The following is a 20465-nucleotide window of genomic DNA, read 5'->3' on the forward strand; positions in this document are numbered from 1 at the left end:
TGTGCTACTTTGCCCATCCTGTCCTTAGATTACTATTAAGAATGTTCAGATCCCTAACAATAACTCCCATTCATCAATCTGCACTGGTGCTTCTCCATAGCAAACTGACAGGAAATAGCCCCTCAAAGAAGAATGTAGACTTTTATTTTATTTTATTAAGGCATTTGCGATTAAGAGTTTGACAAATGTCAAATTCTAATCTTTTTCTCTCCTCTTTTCTTTTTCTCTTAAGATATATATTGCATTCATTATGCATCCAATAATTAGTGTCTCTCGTGTGCCATGGGCAAGGCTTTGAGAATAGAAAATAAGATAGGCTCCTTGTCTATTCATTCTCTATTCAGGGATGAAAACAGGCTACTGTCATCCTATGTGCTCAGATTCAAATGTTAGAAACAGCAGCTTGACTTGTAATTGATCAGTAGACAGGAAGAGGACACTGAGGTCCAAGAGACCAATTTGTTGGCTGCAGTTATTCAGGCAAGTAATGGTGATGACCAGGGAGAAAGCTGTGTCAAGGAGACAGATGCAAGAAAACAAGTTGGAAAAGTATTTGGTTTGGCAGGTAGACCTGAGAGGATGTAGTAGTTGGTGATTGTCCAAGCTGGAGAAAACAGGAGAATAAAGAATATTTTTTGATAGAGGGAAGGGATGGTCTGATTTTGGGTGTTGAGTCTGAGGTGCAAGAAGGCAATTTGGAGACTAGCTTGAGCTGAAGATGCAAATTTGTGTAGTCTCCTTGACACCTTGAGAACAAACTTATTGAGTACTTATTATTTTAACTACCTGACATTGAGAATAATGTGGTAGGCACTATAGCCACAGTGAATTAAACAGAGGAGCTCAGAGAAAGATAAGGACTCAGGAATAGCAACCCATAATGGCCAGGCAGGGAATGAACAATCCATTGAGGAATCTGAAACAACCTTGACAGAGAGCTGGGAGAAAAAAAGAGAGTGAGTGAGATGCTAAAGTTGGAAGAGAAGTGTTCCTAGAAGGGGAAATGATTGAATGTGCAATGATTGCAAGAAGTTCAGGGAGGTAAGAAGTGGAAGTCCTGCAAAGTTGACTTTCACAAGAAATCATTGTTTTCAGTGCCAATAGCGGAGTGAGTTTCCAGAATGATGGAGAAGATTTCTTTTATAATTTTATGGCAGAAAAGAGAGAGGTGATAGGGAGGGCCATGAAAAGTTGTGTCTGATTCAATCTGCTCTCACTGCACGATATGAGGTGCAATAAGCAGAATGTCTGTGTATCCCCAAGAATCATACATTAAAGTTCTAACTTGCCATAGGATGGTATAAGGAGGCAAAGCTTTTGGAGAATGGTTAGGCCTTGAGAAAGGAGCCCTCATGAATGGAATTAGTGTCTTTATAAAAAGAACGCCAGGGATCTCTTTTGGCCTGTGAGGACAAAACAAGGCATTTGAAAATGAAGTCTGGGAGATGGTGATCACCAAAAACTCCACTGTGCTGGTTGTCACCCTGTCCTTGGACTTTTGCTCTCTACAACTATGTGGAAGAAATGCCTATTGCTCCAAGCACCCAGGCCAGAAACAATTACAGTACTTGACAGATGAAAATGTGTGTGTCGGGGAGGGGGGCAGGGGCAGGAGAATGGAAGAAGACTCACAGGAGGAACATTGCAAAGGAAGCTCACAAAACAGAGGGAAAACCCACTGGAGGGTGTATGAGAGGCAGGATGCCTGGCTCGGGGGCACCCAGCTCTCCCTGAAGATATGCAACTGCAGTTCCTTGAGTAGGCAGGTATCTGCTCTGTCCAGTTTGCTCTGGGAGGCAGGAAGCAGGAAAGTCTGCTGGGAGTGGGAGGTATGGATGGAAGGTTTAGATCAGCTGCTTGTGAGAATAGAAAAACAGGAAGAACTGAGGAGCCGCACAGAGGAATGGATAAGTGGGAGGGAAATGAATACTGTGTTCATGTTCAGCTTGTGGGTTAAAACAGCCTAAGATTAAACAGTGAGGATGGTGGGGTGAGGCCAGAGATAAAGGTCATGGAGGTCATGGCTGCAGGAGGGGAGAAGAGGTTTGGAGACTTTCACCTACTAAGGCAGCTGCTAATGAAGGAAAGAAGAGGAAATTCACCACCAGCTATGGAAGGGGCATCAATAAAGAAAGCTTCTAGTGAGGGCAGGGAATGGCTCACATGGGTCCTGTGATAAGTGTTTTTACGTACTAGGGTCAGTCTTGGAGGCTGCTTATTATTGAATCCTAGTGATTGTTTCAACATGTGAAGATGGATGTTAAAAAATAAGAATCCTGAAACATCTTGCTAACAACTACTGAACTAAACATTTCTTCAGATGAACTTATAGAGCTGCTTGTCATGCTGATTTTCTTTTCCCTTTGAGATATTTAGGACCACGGTGGCTCTGGTTGAGTTTCTTTAGGGGAATCACATCTTTTGGAGAAGGTATAGAGTATCTCAAAGGTTTCCAGTTTGAGATATATACCAACAGACGTGTGTGAGTGACATTTTGTGGAGGGGGAGGGGTTAGGCAGACAGAACTTGCTTGGATTCTTCTTGCACTCAAATGTAATTTGTGTCATGTGTGCCCAAGACAATGATCATGCTTATTCCTATAATGCACTGGTGACTTCCCGGGGGGATGTGGATTCTGAGGCGGTCAGGGGAAGTGGGCATTCCACAGCATGAGGAGTCGCTGTGGAACTTGTATGCACTTCCAGTATCTTGGGGATATGTGGCCAATCTTCAGGAGGATTCTGACAAGATCCTATGGATGGATGTTACTATTAACAAGTAAACACAGAAGAAAGAAAACATCAGAGTGAGTCAGGCACCGATGGGTCACTACTCAGAGGATCATAGTGGGAGGCCAATTTGAACAGAAAAGTTTGCCAGACTCCATCTCCAAAATAACCATTAAAAAAGGAACAGCTCGGGCTGGGAGTTTGGCCTAGTGGTTAAAGTGCTTGCCTAGCATGCACGAAGACCCGGGTTCGATTCCTTGGTACCACATACATAGAAAAAAGCCGGAAGTGGTGCTGAGGCTCAAGTGGTAGAGCTCTAGCCTTGAGAAAGTCCAAGGGCAGTGCTCAGGCCCTGAGCTCAAGCCCAGGACTGGCAAAAAAAAAAAAAAAAGGAACAGCTCAGCAGCAGTGTGCCAGCCTGACAAGTGAGAGGCTGTGAGTTCAAAACCCAGTACTTCCTAAAAGGAAGAATAACAAAATCCCCCAACTCCCAGAAAAAGGCAGAAACTAGAAAGGGCAGAGTAACCTGGCAAGAAGTTGATGAAAAATGCAATAGCTTAATTATTATAAACTAGGATCATTAGAAGATTGTTAGAAGTATAATTTATATTTACTATGATTAAGAATTTACACCCAAGTGTACATTCTGTTTCTATATTTACTCAAACAACAATCTATTAAGTGACTAGATATAAGACATCATGATTATCTAACCATTTCAAGTATTTTATCTTTCCTTCATTCTACAAATGTCCTGCAATCATTTCATATACATATGTATGCATTTATCTATATTCACAAGCACCCTCACTCGCACTAATGCACATGCACAAATTTATGGTGGTTCTGGGGATTGAATCCAGAACCCACACATGAGTACAGAACCACTGAGTGGTATCCTCCCATTATAAACTTTATAATGTTCATAATATATTAGTGTAATATGTAAAGTACTGTATATCATATCTCACTTATTTGGAGTGGGAACTGGTTTCTTTTGAAGTTTAAAATGACATTTCTTAAATTGTGGAAATAACTTAAAATGCAAATAAGCAAATGGGTGGTCTATAAAATAAAACAATTGGATGTTCAGAGGTAAGCATTATCAAGCTTTGTCCTTTTATATTAATATGGGCACAACGTTTATATTTTAAAGCATTTCACAAAATTACAATCATTTTCTAGAACAAAAGGTATTAGAAATGGGTTTTCATGACAAAATTTTCTACACCATCATTTCAAATGACTAGTCTTGCAGAATACAGATATTCCAAATCGTTTTTTAGAAAGGCTTTTTAAAAATTTCATTGTAAAGGTGATATACAGAAGAGATACAATTACATAAGTCAAATAACAAGTATTTTCCTTTGGAACAATGTCACCCTTGTCTTATGCTCTCCTGGATTTTCCCTCTCCCGAATTCCTCCTCCCCCCAAGTTATAGAGGTCATTCCCAACATAGTGTCTAGTGGGTTTTGCTGCTGAATTGGTTCACCCTGTCTCACTGTTTCTGTTGCTTCCCTTCCCTCCCCAAAGCAGATAAACTTACATACTGGACAAAAACGTTAGAGACCATAGTTCTAATGTGGCATGCCAATGGCAGGAGTAATGTGTGCCAAGAATAATGTGGAATCTCTTTATTCTCTGCCAACATGACAGCTTACCTTTTGCTTTTCTTTTGCCGTCACAGATTGCTTAGAACTTTCTACAAGATGGAAAAGTGCTTCGTGCTTCTTGGTACTCACCATTAATTTTTTCTTAGCCTAAATTAAAAAAAATATGAACAAGAAAAAATTGAAGATATCAAGAGAGAAGCTGTTGTGTTTTGGAGGAGGCCAATTCATGTGAATGACTGCAAAGTTTTCCTTCTCCATTCCCACTTGATCGCAAAATCATCTTAACATATGACAGCAGAAAACATTTTGTTGGAGAACTATTGTGCATTTGTCATCATATTGGGGAGAATCAAGAAGGTTGTACTTTCGACTACATCATAGAATGCTTGCAAGTCTCCAAAGAATTGTTCTAGGTCATATAATGGCTTCTGCAACAAATATGTATGTTCTCATGACAATTCCTTTATTTATTTTTTATATATTTTTATTGTAATTAATAGAAGGGTTACATTATATTCACCAGATAGAAGGTGCATTAATTCACATACACTGATATCCTTTCTCATGTCTTGGTCCCCATTTCCCTCATCCCCTTCCCTATCCCATTTCAAATAACCAAATAAACAAATATACAATATATCAGATAACAAGGTAAGATACTGTAACAATATGAGATAACCAAGGGACAGCAAAAGAGATGAGAAATAACATAGTACATTAAGGACAGCAACCACACATTACATGGCTTTTGTTTCTATACCCTGGAGGTTCTTTCATTTAGTCTCATCCTATATGGCCTTATGTATCTAGGTTTTGCTCTATTGTAAACCTCTGCTAGGAGAGCCCAAGGTTTCTACTGATTATGGCAAATCTCATCATTCTTTCAAATCAACTCAGAAGGTGAGCAAGGAACCTCCAATATATCACCAAAAACCCAGAAATGGAGCTGTGATCAGGTGGTAGAGCATTAGTTTTGAGCAAAAAATAAGGGAGAACATGTCCAGGACATGAGTTCAAGCTCCAGTTCCAGTACACACTGTGATCAAGGGCAGAAATCTTGTTTGTTCCCGATACCCAGAACTGAGAGCTGGATATTTGCCTGGCATCCCTCTGAAATATTCTGTGTTTATTGAGGGGACTGAGGGAAGAGATAAAAAAAAAGGGAGAAGTGGCAATGTCTCCCACCCTGGGACTATCTCAGTGTTCAGTGTGGGTTATAATTTAGGTGATGATGATGATGATGACTATTATTATTATAATGATTATTATTATTAAATTCTGCAGCTGAATATGGATGAAAGATGGTGCCCCTGAGGTAAAAATATGCCGACAGGTTTGATTATTTTTTAAGTTAAATTCAGCCCATTCAGGAACTAAATTGATTGTAAAAGTGGCTTTTTCCCTTAAGACATTAAGAACCAAAAAAAAAAATCAAAACAACAACAAAACTGGATAATGAGGAAGGCAAGTGCAGATTTCTCTGCCCTTGGATTTTCACCTTTCTGGAAACATAAAGGCTCCATCAGAGGGAATTGAAAGAACAAGCAGGTTCCCAGTCCTTTCCTACCACCCTCAGCCTTTCCCTATGTCACTTGCATGCCGGCTGAGAATCAAGAGTATCTAGCCCTTTAAGGCTTTGCCTTTGTGTCTCTAAAACAGATTGGGTTTCATTATTCATACACTGGATCCCTTGAATTGTAACTAGGGAGAAAATGACTATAGTTCAAGGATTTCATCTTCTTTAATTTTTCTGTCACTCTTCATAAAGAATCAAATCACTTTATTTAGGAAGATGACTTGGCATTAACTGGGAAATAGCAAAAGGGAGTTTTTGTTCTTAGAAGCTGTTGCTGTAACTTTTAGTCCATTGTATTGAATCTCCTGTGAGAGCTGGTTATTTTAAGAAAATTGATTTTTATAAAGACAAATCCCTCTAATGAAAGCTCAGAAAATCAAGAGCAAGATTAAAAACAAATGATTGGGAAATGTATTTTCTGGGACTTAAAAGTACTTATTATAACAGTGACAACTCGATGAGTATGGGAATTCATTTATCCCAAACATTTTTTTTTTCATTTATATCCTTCATCTATCGAGTCCTCATTTTCAAGAGAAGCTTTAACTCTTAGGCTACTATATCTCAGAATAGCTTCAGTTATTTGGCACCAGTGACTGTTTACTTGTCAAGATTCTTTCTGGATACTAACACTTTGGCGATGCTAAAAAGGAAAACAAAATCTTGGAATAGAATTCCTCTCCAAGGGCATCCCTATCCCTAGATTTTTCTTAGAAGTTTCTCTGGTTTCTTATTCATCCAACTCAAAGTGATTTTCTCCCCCACCAAATGATTCTAGAATAATCTTCTGTACATGTGCATTCCTTCTGCTATTTTACCGATATGTTCTAGTTTCTCATACCAGCAAGATTATAATTCTCTCCTTAGAAATTATTCTAAGAAGTAGTCCGTGTGGTGTAATGATAAAGAACAGAGACTCTAGAATTCAAGAATTTGTAAGAATCCTTGGTTCGCACATTACACTTGCTTTCATATTACTTCAACTATGTGTGTCTCACCTTCCCCATCTGTAAAATGGGACAATGCAGGATCATGGATCGTGTTGGACTTATGATGATTAAATATATAAGCATGTAACACTTGGCACATAATAAATGATATGTTAGCTACAATACATGCTGCATTTTGAGACATGCTCTTCTGCTCTTCTTTGCTTTATTTTAAACATGCATCTCTGCAATAACACGGCTGAAGAAACTTTTTATTTGTAGTTATTCCTTAAAAATACTAACATTAGAACACATGTATGTATGTACATGCAAAAACAAAATGCTGTGACTCTAAGAAATGAATTTGGGAAGGTAATATTTGTGGATACTTGCCTTAATTTGCTGATTCCAGTTGCTAATAACAAGATTTGCTGTCTTTCCAACTTCATTATCAAGCTATTAAGAAATGAGAAAAATAATTTTGCTTCTTCTTTAGTCATGGCCTTTAATGAGTATTTGGCTGTATTCTGCTCTTCTTCTCCCTCCCACTTTCAAATGCATGGGTTAAAATCTTTTCCTTCAGTGTGAGTATTTAGAGATGAGAACTTTGGTGGGATTATTTACAGGTGATTAGGAGATAAAACTTCATTACATAATTCAGGCTGCATTCGAACTGTAACCTCTTATTCTAGTCTGCCCAGTGCTGGGATTACAGGTATGTACCCCCTACCCAGCTCACTTTTTCACTGTTATAAACAATGCCTAGCAAACAGCTTTGTATATAATTTTTTTTGGTGGGTCATGGGGGTTGAACTGGGCCTGTGTGCTGTTCCTGATCTCTTCAGCTCAAGGCTAGCTCCCTTCCCCTGGCCTGGGCATTGTCCCTGAACTCTTTAGCTCAAGGCTACAGCCCTACCATTGGGCCCCACCTCCCATTTTCTAGAGGTTCATTGGAGATAAGAGTCTCAGGTCCTTCTGTGCCCGGGCTGGCTTTGAACCTTGATCCTCAGATCTCAGCCTCCTGAGTATCTAGGATTACAGATGTGAGCCACTATGCCTGGCTGTCCATAAATTTTGACTGTGTGTTTTGGTTACTTTTTCAAAAACTTTATGAGGCTTAATATCACTTTTTTTTTGCCAGTCCTGGGCTTGGGCTCAGGGCCTAAGCACTGTCCTTTGACTTTCTCAAGGCTAGAGCTCTACCACTTGAGCCTCAGCACCACTTTCAGCTTTTTTCTATGTATGTGGTACCGAGGAATCGAACCTGTGTCTTCGTGCATGCTAGGCAAGCACTCTACCACTAGGCCAAACCCCGGCCCCAGTTAGTATCATTTTTAGACTATTTTTTCCTAGTAAACCACAGAAATCTTGCTTTGAAAAGAAGAGAAAGGAAGAGGGGTGTGCGTGTAGTGGGTGGGAGGGTGGAAGGCAAACACTGGACTCACAGATTTTCTCCTCTTCTCTTGTCTACTGAGTACTTGATGAGTTGGCTTTATTGCTTCCAATTCAATAGCTTTGCCAAGTTTTCTGGAAATAGAACATAAAGACACATAATCATTGTCTTAGGGTTTACATTGGCTTTCCAAACAACTCTCTAGGGAAATGGTGTTTGCTAACACATTTACTCAGTGCCAGTTTGAAGAGGAATATTTGTACCCCACCCACTTCCACTGTTTACAGCTCTCCTTGGAGCTGGAGCAAGCCAGGGTGGGTGTGGAAGCACTCACTGATGAAGGTCTGCCGCGGATTTCATGCCCTCTGAGGCCCAGGACCATGCATTGCTGAGGCAGCTAAAGGCAAACACAAAGGGATTGGAGAAAAGGGTGGCTGTCACTCTCCCAGTGAACTCTGAAATACAAAGCATCACACCCAACACACTGCATTCAGCCATTGTGTTCATCTCCCTAACCTTACTCCAATCTCACAGAGATTGAATTTGGCCAGTGCATTAATTTACATCATAGACATTATATACACTGCTTCCCCTTGCTCCCCAGTCACACCTCATTTTGATTTATATCTTCCATTTCACTTCTGTAGAAATTAGAGGAATAAAGTGGCCAGGTATGGGAGCGGATAGGCATGTGATTCTAGGTGCGAGAGATTCAGAGATCATCTTTACAGCTTCTTCACTTTGTGGATCAATAAACTGGGCTTTGGAGAAGTGACATAAGATGGGAGTCTGAGTCCCTGGTCACTTCCTGCTTGTTGCTCTTGGGGTTGGGGTCCGGTTCCTGCTCCCCACTGGCCATTTGGACAACTGTTCGGATCTTTTACAGTCCTGTGAGCTGTTTCCAAAGAACACAAAGGGTAGCATTGCTCTGTGCCTGGGAGATGCATCTTATCTTCCACACAGAAGGGGTCCAGCTCTCAGAAGTCCACAGTACCTATTATGTGCTTCGAAGGATCAGTAATCCCAGCTCTGTCTGAGTAGTTGGAACCAAAGTTCCACACCTAGCCTGTAGTGATTTTTTTTTAAACAACAGAAGTAAGGGTCAGACACATTTTGGGGAAGAAGAATCTCTCACTTGCTGTTCAGAGCTGGCAGCAGGGCAGGAACCATGGCAAGCTGGCTTGGGGGGAGACTGGTCTAAATGTTCCTACTGTGTTTCCTGTGTGACCTTGGAAGAATCACTCCTCTGACTCTCACTTAACCAATATTAAAAAATACCTTCTTGAGATATCTGGCTGGACAAGTATCTATCACAGACTTTGGTATGGACAAAAATTCAATTAATGTTTATTATTACATTTTCTATTAATACTCGTTAACTGGATATTGATCCTGCCAACCTTTTTATACTAGTGTGTTGGGCATTACCAGTTGCAACACAATAAGAGGCCCACCTCATCCCCATGGCTTCTTAGTCTTTATGAGATGGTTGAGTGAGAACCAAAGTCAAAGCTGAGTGCAGCTTGGTGCCAGAGGCTTAGACTTGTAGCTCTAGCTACTCAGGAGGCTAAATTCTGATGATCACAATTCAAAGCTAGAACAGACAGATACATGTAAGAGAGTCTTATCTTCAATTGATGAGCCAAAAGTTGAAAGTGGGTAAGTGCCAGCCTTGAGTAAAAAAGCTAATGGATAGCACCTAGACCCTTAGTACAAGCCCAATACTGGCACGCACGCACGTGCCACACGCACACACACACACACACACACACACACACACACACACACACACACACACAGAGTCAAAGTCTATGGAGCTTTTCTTGTCCTGGTCACAAGTCAAGACAACACAGACTTCATACTTCCTGCCTCCAAGACCTGGCTCAACACAATTCCTAAATTAAATATCATCACCAAGTCAGTGACAAATATGGTCTCCAGAGCAATAAAGACCCACCCAGCTGTGCAAGGCATTACCCTTGCGATGAGGGTGCTGCTTAAACTCTACAGGCCCCAAGTCCTCATCTGCAAGGGGAGATAATGATGAGAACTCACTATCCTTGCCAAGGCTGCTGCAAGGACTAAATGGAGCACGTGCAAAACATTTATCTCGGTGCCCAATACATAGTAAACACGCAGGACTTGGAAACCGTGCACCAGAATAAAAGGAATCTAGTGCTTGGCGCCAGAGGTTCATGCCTGCAATCCTAGCTACCCAGGAGGCTGAGATTTGGAAATCATGGTTCGAAGCCAGCCCAGGCATGAAAGAAGATTCTTATCTCCAATTAACTATTAAAAACCAAGAAGTGGTGCTATGGCTCAATGTGGTAGAGTGCTAGCCTTGAACTGAAGAGCTCAGAGATGGCACCCAGGCCCAGGGTTCAAGCTCCATGACTAACAAAAATAAAAAAATAACAGGAAGTTAGACTGAATATTTGCCATTTTTTATTATGGTAAGGAATAATTTGGCCCATCTTTGCCAAGATACTTACTTTTTCTTGGTGTTCTGTAGTGCTTTGTTTAGCTTGGCTGCCAGTTTCTGAAGTCCTTTGGCATAGCTAATCTCCAAATTGGCCCTGTAGGCAATGAGCTAGTTATTAATCGATGTGCTGGCTATAAATTAGTAAAAAGTGCATTCACTCACTCACTTACCCACAGCATTCATACAAAGGAGAGTAGACTGAACATGTGGTACCCTCATAAAAATCCTCTTGTCATTAAGCAAACCAATGAGAGTATGGAAGAGGAACCTGCTAGGGAGGAGTATTTATATAACCTTAACTTACACCAGTGTTAAGCACTGATGATCAAGTTGAGATGAGGCCATCAAGGTGAGATATGCCCAATGCTATGTAGCCTTATAAAATGAGGTATATTTGGACAGACAGACAGACATGTCCACAGAGAGAATGCCAGGTGAACACAAGGCAGAGACTGAGATTATAGCTAGAAGGAAAAGGTTGCAGGCAAACCACCAGTAGCTGAGAAGAAGCCATGAGCTCCCCTCTACTTCTCAGAAGGGGCCAACCAGGATGACACATTGATGTCTAACCTGTAGCCTCCAGAACTATGACTTAGCTAGCTAGTAAGGCATAAAGTTGCACTGATCACTTTTCTTTTTCATTTTTGTGACACTAGAGGTTGGATCTAGGAGCCACGCTCAGCTCCTAGATCAATGGCTGTACCACTGGGAGCTGTGTCCCCAAGCCCCAGTCCTAATCAGATTAGCTCTAAATTATGGAAACCAGCAATGAGAAATGATTACCTATGACTAAATTAAAGTGATCCTCTTGTCTCAAGTCTCTTGAGTTGGGGCTTATAGGCTTGTATCTGGCTCCTGCTGCAGTGGCCAACATCAGATGAATAACACACCATGGCTTTCTATGCAGGATGAGAGCCAGCAGGACGTATGGGCATTCCTCTCCAAAGCAGCCTACCTTGCTCTTTTAAAGAGATTGAATCACATGCTTCTAAAGGCATTTCACCAACTCCTATTTATAGGTTTATCTGTAGCTATATATAATAAGGCCATATTCATGTTCATCTCACTTATTTCTTCTTTTTTAAAACATGGCACTGCTATGTAGTCCAGGTTGGCTTTGAACTTAACCTTTCAGTCTCAGCCCCCACCCAGTGCTGTGTGTCACCATACTCAGGGAACATCCTTTTGACTGCTGATCACAAAATGCAGGAAATTAAAGTTTCATTCTTAGTGATGATCATAAAGTTTAGCTAAGCAAGATGGACTCTAGGATATAGAGATAAGAGGTTTATCTTTGTGATTGTTGTCCTTAATGTGCTTTGTTTTCTTTTTTCTTCTCTATTTCTCTCTCTTTTTATTCTCCTTATGGTTTAGCTCATGTTGTTACTGCATCTGAAGTTGGTGCCTGTTACATTATGTATACTTTTATTTGTTTACTTGAAACAGGGAAGGGAAGAAAAAAACAAGATGATTGGGAGGGTGTAGGAGGAGGGAAAGTGGGAGAAAAACATGGGAAGGGGTATCAATGTTCAAGAAGTAATGTACCCACTACCTGACAAATGTAACTGTAACCCCTCTATCTATCACTTCAACAATGAAATACAATTATTAAAAATAATTAAATTATGTGTAGTTGTAGATGATTTTTGTGGAAATAAAGCACTGATGAGGAAAAAAAGTTTTGTCATCTAGTTTTCAGTATTTCAATACGTAGGTATTTGGTATCAGACAACCCAATGTATAAGGAAAAATTAAGGCAAGTATTTGCAAATGATGAAGCTAGTAAGTAAACATCTCATTTTTGGAGTGAGAGAGACAGAGACAGACAGAGAGATAGAGATAGAGAGACAGAGGGAGACAGAGAGACAGAGAAAGACAGACAGAGAGACAGAGATTCAGAGATTGCTTTATAATCTTGAAAGTACGGTGGCTTCTGGCTTCAGGGAACACTGAGATAGAGTACCGGAAAATTTTTGAGCAGTTTTACAAGGATTAAAATGCGGAAATAATGTAAATATAACAGGAGCTCAGCAGCTAGAGCAATTGTTATTGACCTATAAGACAGTAGGGCTCTGTACCATCTGATCCCTGCAGCTTCCTTCGTGATCTGCTTCCCTGCTGGTCATCCCTTTCTTCATTGTACTCCTCTCACTAGCCAACTACCATTGTGCCTCATAGACTTTGCACTAACAGTGACTTCTGCTGAGTTTTCCTCTTGCTAATTAATCACAGTGCATTCTTCCACATGTTATCTTCAATAGGTCTTGTTCAAATATGATCTGTTTATAGGCCATCTTGTCTAAAACAGGAGCCTGTCATTGTCCCCTTTAAGATCTACTTGCATCTTATAATTTATCACTACTTTTTAATCACATTATTATTTTTTTGTCTTTCCTGGGGCTTAAACTCAGGGTCTGAGCACTGTCCTTGTGCTTTCCTACAGCTAAAGCTCTACCACTTGAGCCGTAGCACCACTTCCAGCTTTTTTCTATGTATGTGGTACCGAGGAATCGAATCTGGGTCTTTGTGCATGCTAGACAAGCACTCTACCACTTGGCCAAACTCCCGGCCCTCATATTATATTGTTATGTGTTCTTATGAGTTCCTCTGTGAATGTAAACAGCTTCATGCACCTTGAAATTTTCTTTTTTTTCTCACTGCTGAGTCCCTAGGCTAAAAACAGTGCTTGGTACACATAGCACTCATCATTTATGGCATGACTGACTGACTAAATAGAATGACTGAATGAATGAGTGAACAGACAGACTTCTAACCAGGTCTGAGTTGGAATTCTTACTGGTATCTGCTCCAGGTCTGTTCTTGCCTCAACTCTTCCATTTGAGAAACTGTTTAGATGCCCTTACACTAATGTGAGCTGTGCACGGCCCCAACATCTGAGCACACTACTTCCAGCACTTCAGACACTAAACCTATAAACCCATGCCTCATTCATTGTGCCCGTGGTTCTTTGGCAGTTTCCTCATCCTATGCTTCTTGATTGTAGCACATAACACATTAAATATGATGGATTAGTAGTTCTTGTCTTACAGTACTGTGCACAACACAAATACTTAGTAAATATTAATCTTTATGATTAATCTTTATGATTATTAGTGTGAAAAATTGGAGACATGAGAGGTAGACAGTGCAGAGGAAGAATCTAGGCTTTTCTCATCCACTGTCTCCCCTGCTCATGGTCCCTACATGACATTCAAGAGATAGATGGCTACTGTCAGCCCAGTCTCTTCCTCAAATTCAAGTTAACTTTTAGAACTTGAATATTTCAATTTTTATCTTCTCTCAGAGAAGAAATCAAACTCAGTATCTGACACTGGCTGGCTCTCTTCCACCTGAGCCACCTTCCCTACCCCCAAATTTCAGAATGTTCTGAGAGGTTGAACCAACAAGTGTTGCAGAGATACATAAAGTAAAAATGGACATCCACCGGAAAGGAGTCTGCTTCCCTTTGCATTGTTAACTGCGTCGCATTTTCTCGGGAAGAAGGTTGGGAGCAGAAGAGGCTCTGGCGTTGTGGTATCCTTGAGGCAGGCAATCTCTGCTCTTGAGCATGTGTTTCTACTGGTTTCTCTGGAGCAGGTAGGAGCCAGACTAAGGAGACCTAGCCTCGCTAGCAAGTGCAGGCTTCTTGTCATGTGTGAGTGTCTTAGACATCTGTGGTTGGACATGTGAGGGCATCCACATAAGCATGCTATCATTCTGCATGGGAAGAGTGTGTTCCCACAGCACTGTCTAGACAGTATAGGATATCATGTTGGGAATGGTGCCAATGCATGACCTGTGCTCTGTCTACACACAAACAAACACCAGCAGCCAATACTTCTGGGCTACATACAACATTCCAGGATCCAATCTCAGTGCTTTTGGTATAGTTTCTCATTAAATCCATGATATCCTTCCTAAAGCAGGTAGTTTGTCTACCCATTGCGTGGAGAGAATGCCAAGCTTCAGTGAGCTGAATCAGTTACATAGCTGTGGCCACCCAGGAAAGAAGTGACAGAGTGGGGAATCCTAATCTGGAAGCCTCACCATTCTCCTGTGCCTGAATTTGTGAGAAGTCAGACACAGAGAGGTAATTGTAAAAGTTGGCACTGATTCTTAGGTTGCCTTTAGCTGGTGTGTGAATCACCACAGCCCCTGGTGGCTTAATTGCTAGAGATTGGTCCACAGCTGCCACAGATTAAGAGCTTCTGAGCATCCTGGCCTCTTACCAAAGCATCTATGCAGTTAGTTGTAAGACATTTTGGAAGTGGAGTCTTGCAAACTAGAAATCTAGAGGACTGACAACATCAAATGTCACCAGCCTCTACCTTGAGGCTGGACAGAGTTGGACCCTGCCTCTCTGACCAAAGCAATTGTTTCCTATATATCTTCATATGCCATTTATTGATGACCCCAAAGGGCCTTAGAACTAGTATCTGATTCAGTTTAACAGAGGGCTGCATTTGAAGCTCTGGTGGCCATTTGGAGAACTCCAGAAGAAGACTGTAGGGAGGAAGGAACTGAAATTGCACACAGCGAGGAGAGTGTATGGAACACTACCTCCCAGGCTTCAAGAGCCCAATGATTTTGTTTAAATTTTATTATAAAGGCGATGTACAGAAGGGTTACAGGTAATGAGTACATTTCTTTTTTTTATTGTCGGGGTAATGTATAGAGGGGTTACAGTCATTCATCAGGTAGTGGGTGCATTACTTCTCAAACATTGATACCCCTTTTAACATTTTTGTCCCCCTTTCCCTCCCCTACCCTCTCATCTTGTTTATCCCCTTCCCTTCCCTTTTTCAAATAAACAAAAAAAAACATGTATACAACACACCAGATAACAAAGTCATAACCATAGGAGATTAATGATAAAAGGAATAAAAGAGAAAAGAAATAATTACACATAATACATTAGGAACAACAACCACAAACACATACCTCTTGTTTCCATAGTCTAGAGTTCATTTTGTATAATCTCATCCTATATGATCACATATGCGTACACATCTTCTTAAACAGTATCATCTCCTCCCTCATTTTCTCCCACTCCCCTCCACCGATTTCCCTCATTCCCAAGTTGTAAATTTCATTTCCCCAAAGCAGGATCTAGTGACGATCACTGTTGAATTAGTTCGCCCTTTGTCCCGCTGTTTCTGTCATTCTCCTTCTCTTGCCCACATCAGATGAACAAATATACAAGAAAAAAAGTAACAGAAATTCAAAACAGTGACAATAAAATAAAAGAAAAAAATATAGCTGAAAATAGTACCAAAAAAGCCCTTTTGGGGCTGGGAGTTTGGCCTAGTGGTAGAGTGCTTGCCTAGCATGCATGAAGACCCAGGTTTGATTCCTCAGTATCAAAGACATAGAAAAAGCCAGAAGTGGTGCTGTGGCTCAAATGATAGAGCATTAGCCTTGAGAAAGACCAAGAATAATGCACAGGCCCTGAGTTCAAAAGCCAGGGCTGTCAACAAAACAAAAAATCAAAAAAAAATCTCCAAAACTCTTTTACTTCCATTTCTTGGACACATCAACAGAAGCAAGGAGAAGAGCTAAAGAAACACAGGCTATTCTAAAACTTCAGATTCTGGGTCTGCTCATTCCCAAGCTTAGTGTCCAGGTGTGCCTGAGCTGGGGATGAAGTCCTGTGGTAAAGTTAGAGCATGTGAAGAAAAAAGATGGTTTTAAGACTCTAAGCTGGAAACTCAGATTTTATACCAAATCAACTCTATCATTACCAGAACAGTTATTCCGACTAATTAGAGTGGGAATGAGGAAGGAGCAGAGCTAGTTCACTTTTTCCTCATGTCGTGCCAAAACTGTGGAGAGTACTTCCCAGGACCTATGCACTGCAGTGTTTGAAAGTCCCTGGCACTAAGAATGCCGATTGATGTCCTTTCCCATAGAGGATTCCAAGAATGAGACCAAGTCCACTTATAACAAAACCCTAAAATGCAACCCGACTTGGATGGAATGTCTTTGTGCAAGGCTTGGGCCATATAATAATACAAATATATCACTTACTTTCTGTCTTTGTCTGTAGACTAATAATGTGTAAAAGTTGGGTTGTGAAAATCAAACAAAAGAGACCTAGTGTGGGACACATCCAACACAATGCTGTCTATAGGTTGTTCTGGATAAATGATCACTTCTCTGATTGTATTCTTCTAGCATCTCTTCAACATAATGTACTATGTACAGGACTGTTTCAGGTTGTGGTTCAGTAAGAAAGAAAGTGTCAGAACTCTTGGAGGCAAATAGACAAGAGAGAAGGTGGGGCCTAAATCTCAAAACTTTTCTTCAAATATTATGAATAATTAATTGTATCCATAAATTATGGTAGTTTTGCTTGGATTAGACACAAAAGGTACGTTGGCTGAGGTGAATTGCAGCAAGGCTGAGGCCCTGGGTTCAAACTTCAGTACCACCCAAAAATAAAATAAAATAAAATAAAAAGGAGAAAGAAAGAAAGGAAGGAAGAGAAAGAAAATAAAATAAATAAATAGGAGGTCTCTGAATGGATACTTCTATGAGCTAGGACTCAAGATACAAAGGACAAAAATCAAATTCCAATTTTGTTTCTGCTTACTCAGTTCACCCAGGAATTGTGTGTAGCATGAAAACTACATAGTTGCATGAAAGCAACACAACACAAAAGACTAATTTGAATGAAATTTGCTAGAACCATGGAGATGGTCACAGATGAAAAGAAGGTCATTGTTATAAAAGAAGATCAGAAGAGAGAAGTATGAAGTATCATCTGTGAGTTAGGATAGAAAAAAATTGTGGGTTGGGTAGTTTCTGGGGACTGGGCTAGATTTGGTGGAAGGTGGTTCCAGTGCAAAAATCTGGAAGGAATATTTGCTTTGAAAGAAAGGTGAGAGACTGTGTTTTGACATGGCAACCTTTTGGTTCTAAGGCATGCATAAGATAAAGGAAAGACCTAATGTTCTACCAAATACATGGTTTGAAAAATAGTTAATTTTTGTATGCAAATGAGCTGAAGCTGTAGGAGTTAACAATATTCAGTATAATAAAACTGAGTAGAAATGTGATGATTCATCAAAGATTTTATTTCAATATTTTTTAAAATCACAATGTTGGCAATGGATCATTATGGATTAAAAAAATGGGCAGCTACCCTTCTTTATTCTGTATCATTTTGTTGTTTTCTAGAGTTGTGGCTCTTGCCATTTGAATTTTGAGTTTCCTGTCAGAGGAACAATTGATTTTCCCGGTCACGCCTTGTTTAAACATAGTTAAGCTTGTATTGAGAGCCAAATACTCATAAAATGGTTCTGGAAATGTGCCTTTGTCTCTTTAAATCCATTCTATAATTACACTAAAGTATACCTGAGGACTTTGACATTAGGGATAGTCGGAGCTGCTGAGTGCCTCTGAAAGAATGTGAGTTCTCTATAAAAGCGAAACTAAAATGATTAATTGCCTTAAAGAAGTGAAGTATTATTGTGAGTTTAAGAAAACCAAGGCAGGACCAGGAGTTTGGCTAGTGGCAGAGTGCTTGCTTAGCATGCACAAAGAACTGGATTTGATTCCTAGGTACCATATACATAGGAAAAAAATCCAGAAGTGGTTCTGTAGCTCAAGTGGTAGAGCTGAAGCCTTGAGAAAGCCCCAAGGACAGCGTTCAGGCCTTGAGTTCAAGGCCCAGGACTGGAAAAAAAGAAAAAAAGAGAAAACAGAAAACCGAGGCAAAGTGATATTTCAATAACAACTGCACTCTATCCCTCCAGATTGGAATAAATGCAAGAAGGCAGCTGAGCTTGGAAGGCAACCTGTCTGGACATGCAACTTCTTTCTAAACTTGAATACAGAGCTTTGCTGAGTGGACCTCAGTTTCCAACAGACGACTATGCAAGATGTCTGCAAATGTAAACCTCCAATGACAATAATGAACTGGTGTCAATAATGTTTGCATGGTAATAATTAAAAATATTCAGTAATCTTTACATGCAAATTTACCTGATTTACAGATATTTATGAAAAACACTTTACATAAAGATGCTGCCAATTGAAAGAAGGCCACAGATGCCTTCATGATAGCTGCCACAGGCTGCCATTAAATTTGCCCCAGAATCTTCTCTATCAAAAGCATCCTTTTAAGTGTATTCCAAAATCACTATTTTACTTGTCTATTGGTGTTTCTCATTACTCAAGCTTAAGCAGGATAGCTGATTTTAAAGACTTCATGGAAGCCCAAGAACAGTGCTCAGGCCCTGAGCTCAAGCCCAGGACTGGCAAAAAAAAAAAAAATTCCTTAATCTATGCTCAAAGATACAGAAGTTACATTTATTCACTCATTCACATATACTTTATCTAAATTTTTCAGAAATAGGATCATGACATACTTAATTTTCTAAAATGTTTCCAATGAATATTTCAAAAGTATCTCTAAGTAGCATATAGTCATAATTTATTAAGAATATCAATATTTATGAACATTTCTGAAGTTTATAGTGATTTTTGCTAGTATGTGTGTATGTAATCTGCAGATACATAATATGGTGATGAAAATACATTTGTATATCTGGAAACTTATGCTTATATATCAAAGAAATGAAAGCATCTGCTGGTCTTTTTCCTCAGAGCGGTGTGAAGTGTATACTATGGTCTCCAAGTCTCTTGACAACTCTATTGCAAAGATGGTCAACATACCCAGGATGACTTTCTTTAAGAAGTGTGGTAAGCATCCACTTCACAAAGTGAGCCTGTACAAGAAAAGCAACGACTCCCTCTGTGTGCCCAAGAGAAGAGGTACCATGATCAGAAGTAAAGCAGCTATGGCAGGCAGATCAAGCCAATATTCTGAAAGAAGGCTAAAACCACCACCAAGATTGTGCAGAGGCCTGAATGTGTTGAGCCTAATTGCAGATCCAAGAGGATGCTCTAAGTGAAATGAACTCCAGGATATGGAAACAAGAGGCTTATCTTCGTGATTGTTGCTCTTGATGTACTATGTGAAGTTATTTCCTTTTTTTAATCCCATAGTTTATCTCATGATGTCACTGTATCTGACTTTGCTACCTGATATATTGAGTATGTTCATTTATTTGAAATAGAGAAAGGAAGGGAAAAAGATGAGTGGGAGGGGGCGGGGGAAAGTGGGAGAAAAATTTGGGAAGGGGTAACGATGTTCAAGAAGTAATGTACTCAGACCTGAAGAATGTAACAGTAAGCCCTCTGTACATCACCCCAACAATAAAATAAAATTTTAAAAAATGAAAAAAAAAGACTTCATGGATTTCAAGTGTTCATCAAGTACAAAGAAGAAGATACTCTCACATGAACTTCTCAATGAAGAAGAACTCACACTGAAGAGGAATGTAAATCCTGGGCTCATTTCTGCATCATTGGTAGAGTTGAGTTGGGGCAGATAAGAATCAAAATTATTTATTTATTTATTTCCTGGGGAATGAGGCAGTTTTTGCCACTGAAATGTATTAATATGGTCCAAAGTACACAATGGGCAACACAGTCCTAGATTAATAGAGTGTTTAAGTCCATTACATAGCGGTTCTCCTGAAATACCATCTTTCATGAGGACAGGCATCCCTCAGGCTAACTGCGTAATCAAATTCCCTGAGTGTGGAGAGGAACCGTGGAAGATGATCTGTGAGGGAGCATGGCAAATGCACACTTATTAGGAATCAACATACATATCTCAAAAGTGCCATCTTAGGCCTGAGAGCATGAGTTAGTGGTAGCATGCATGAAGCC

At 40.1% G+C, this 20465-nt stretch overlaps 1 protein-coding gene across 3 annotated transcripts in view; it reads right to left on the reverse strand.

Moving 5' to 3' along the window:
- The window catches only part of Nostrin (nitric oxide synthase trafficking), a 62082-nt gene that overhangs the window by 24747 nt on the left and 16870 nt on the right, over window positions 1–20465 (reverse strand). For all 3 annotated transcript variants that reach the window (XM_090342700.1, XM_090342699.1, XM_090342701.1), the window contains 5 exons: window positions 10735–10818; window positions 8577–8639; window positions 8295–8376; window positions 7243–7305; window positions 4393–4491 (listed from right to left, as the gene is read on the reverse strand). In XM_090342700.1, the coding sequence (XP_090198826.1) occupies window positions 4393–4491; window positions 7243–7305; window positions 8295–8376; window positions 8577–8639; window positions 10735–10818 (391 nt within the window). The remainder of the gene's footprint in view (window positions 1–4392; window positions 4492–7242; window positions 7306–8294; window positions 8377–8576; window positions 8640–10734; window positions 10819–20465) is intronic.

This window comes from Megascapheus bottae, chromosome 12 (assembly GCF_031878675.1).
Source record: "Megascapheus bottae isolate mThoBot1 chromosome 12, mThoBot2.hap1, whole genome shotgun sequence".
NCBI classification, from domain to species: domain Eukaryota; kingdom Metazoa; phylum Chordata; class Mammalia; order Rodentia; family Geomyidae; genus Megascapheus; species Megascapheus bottae.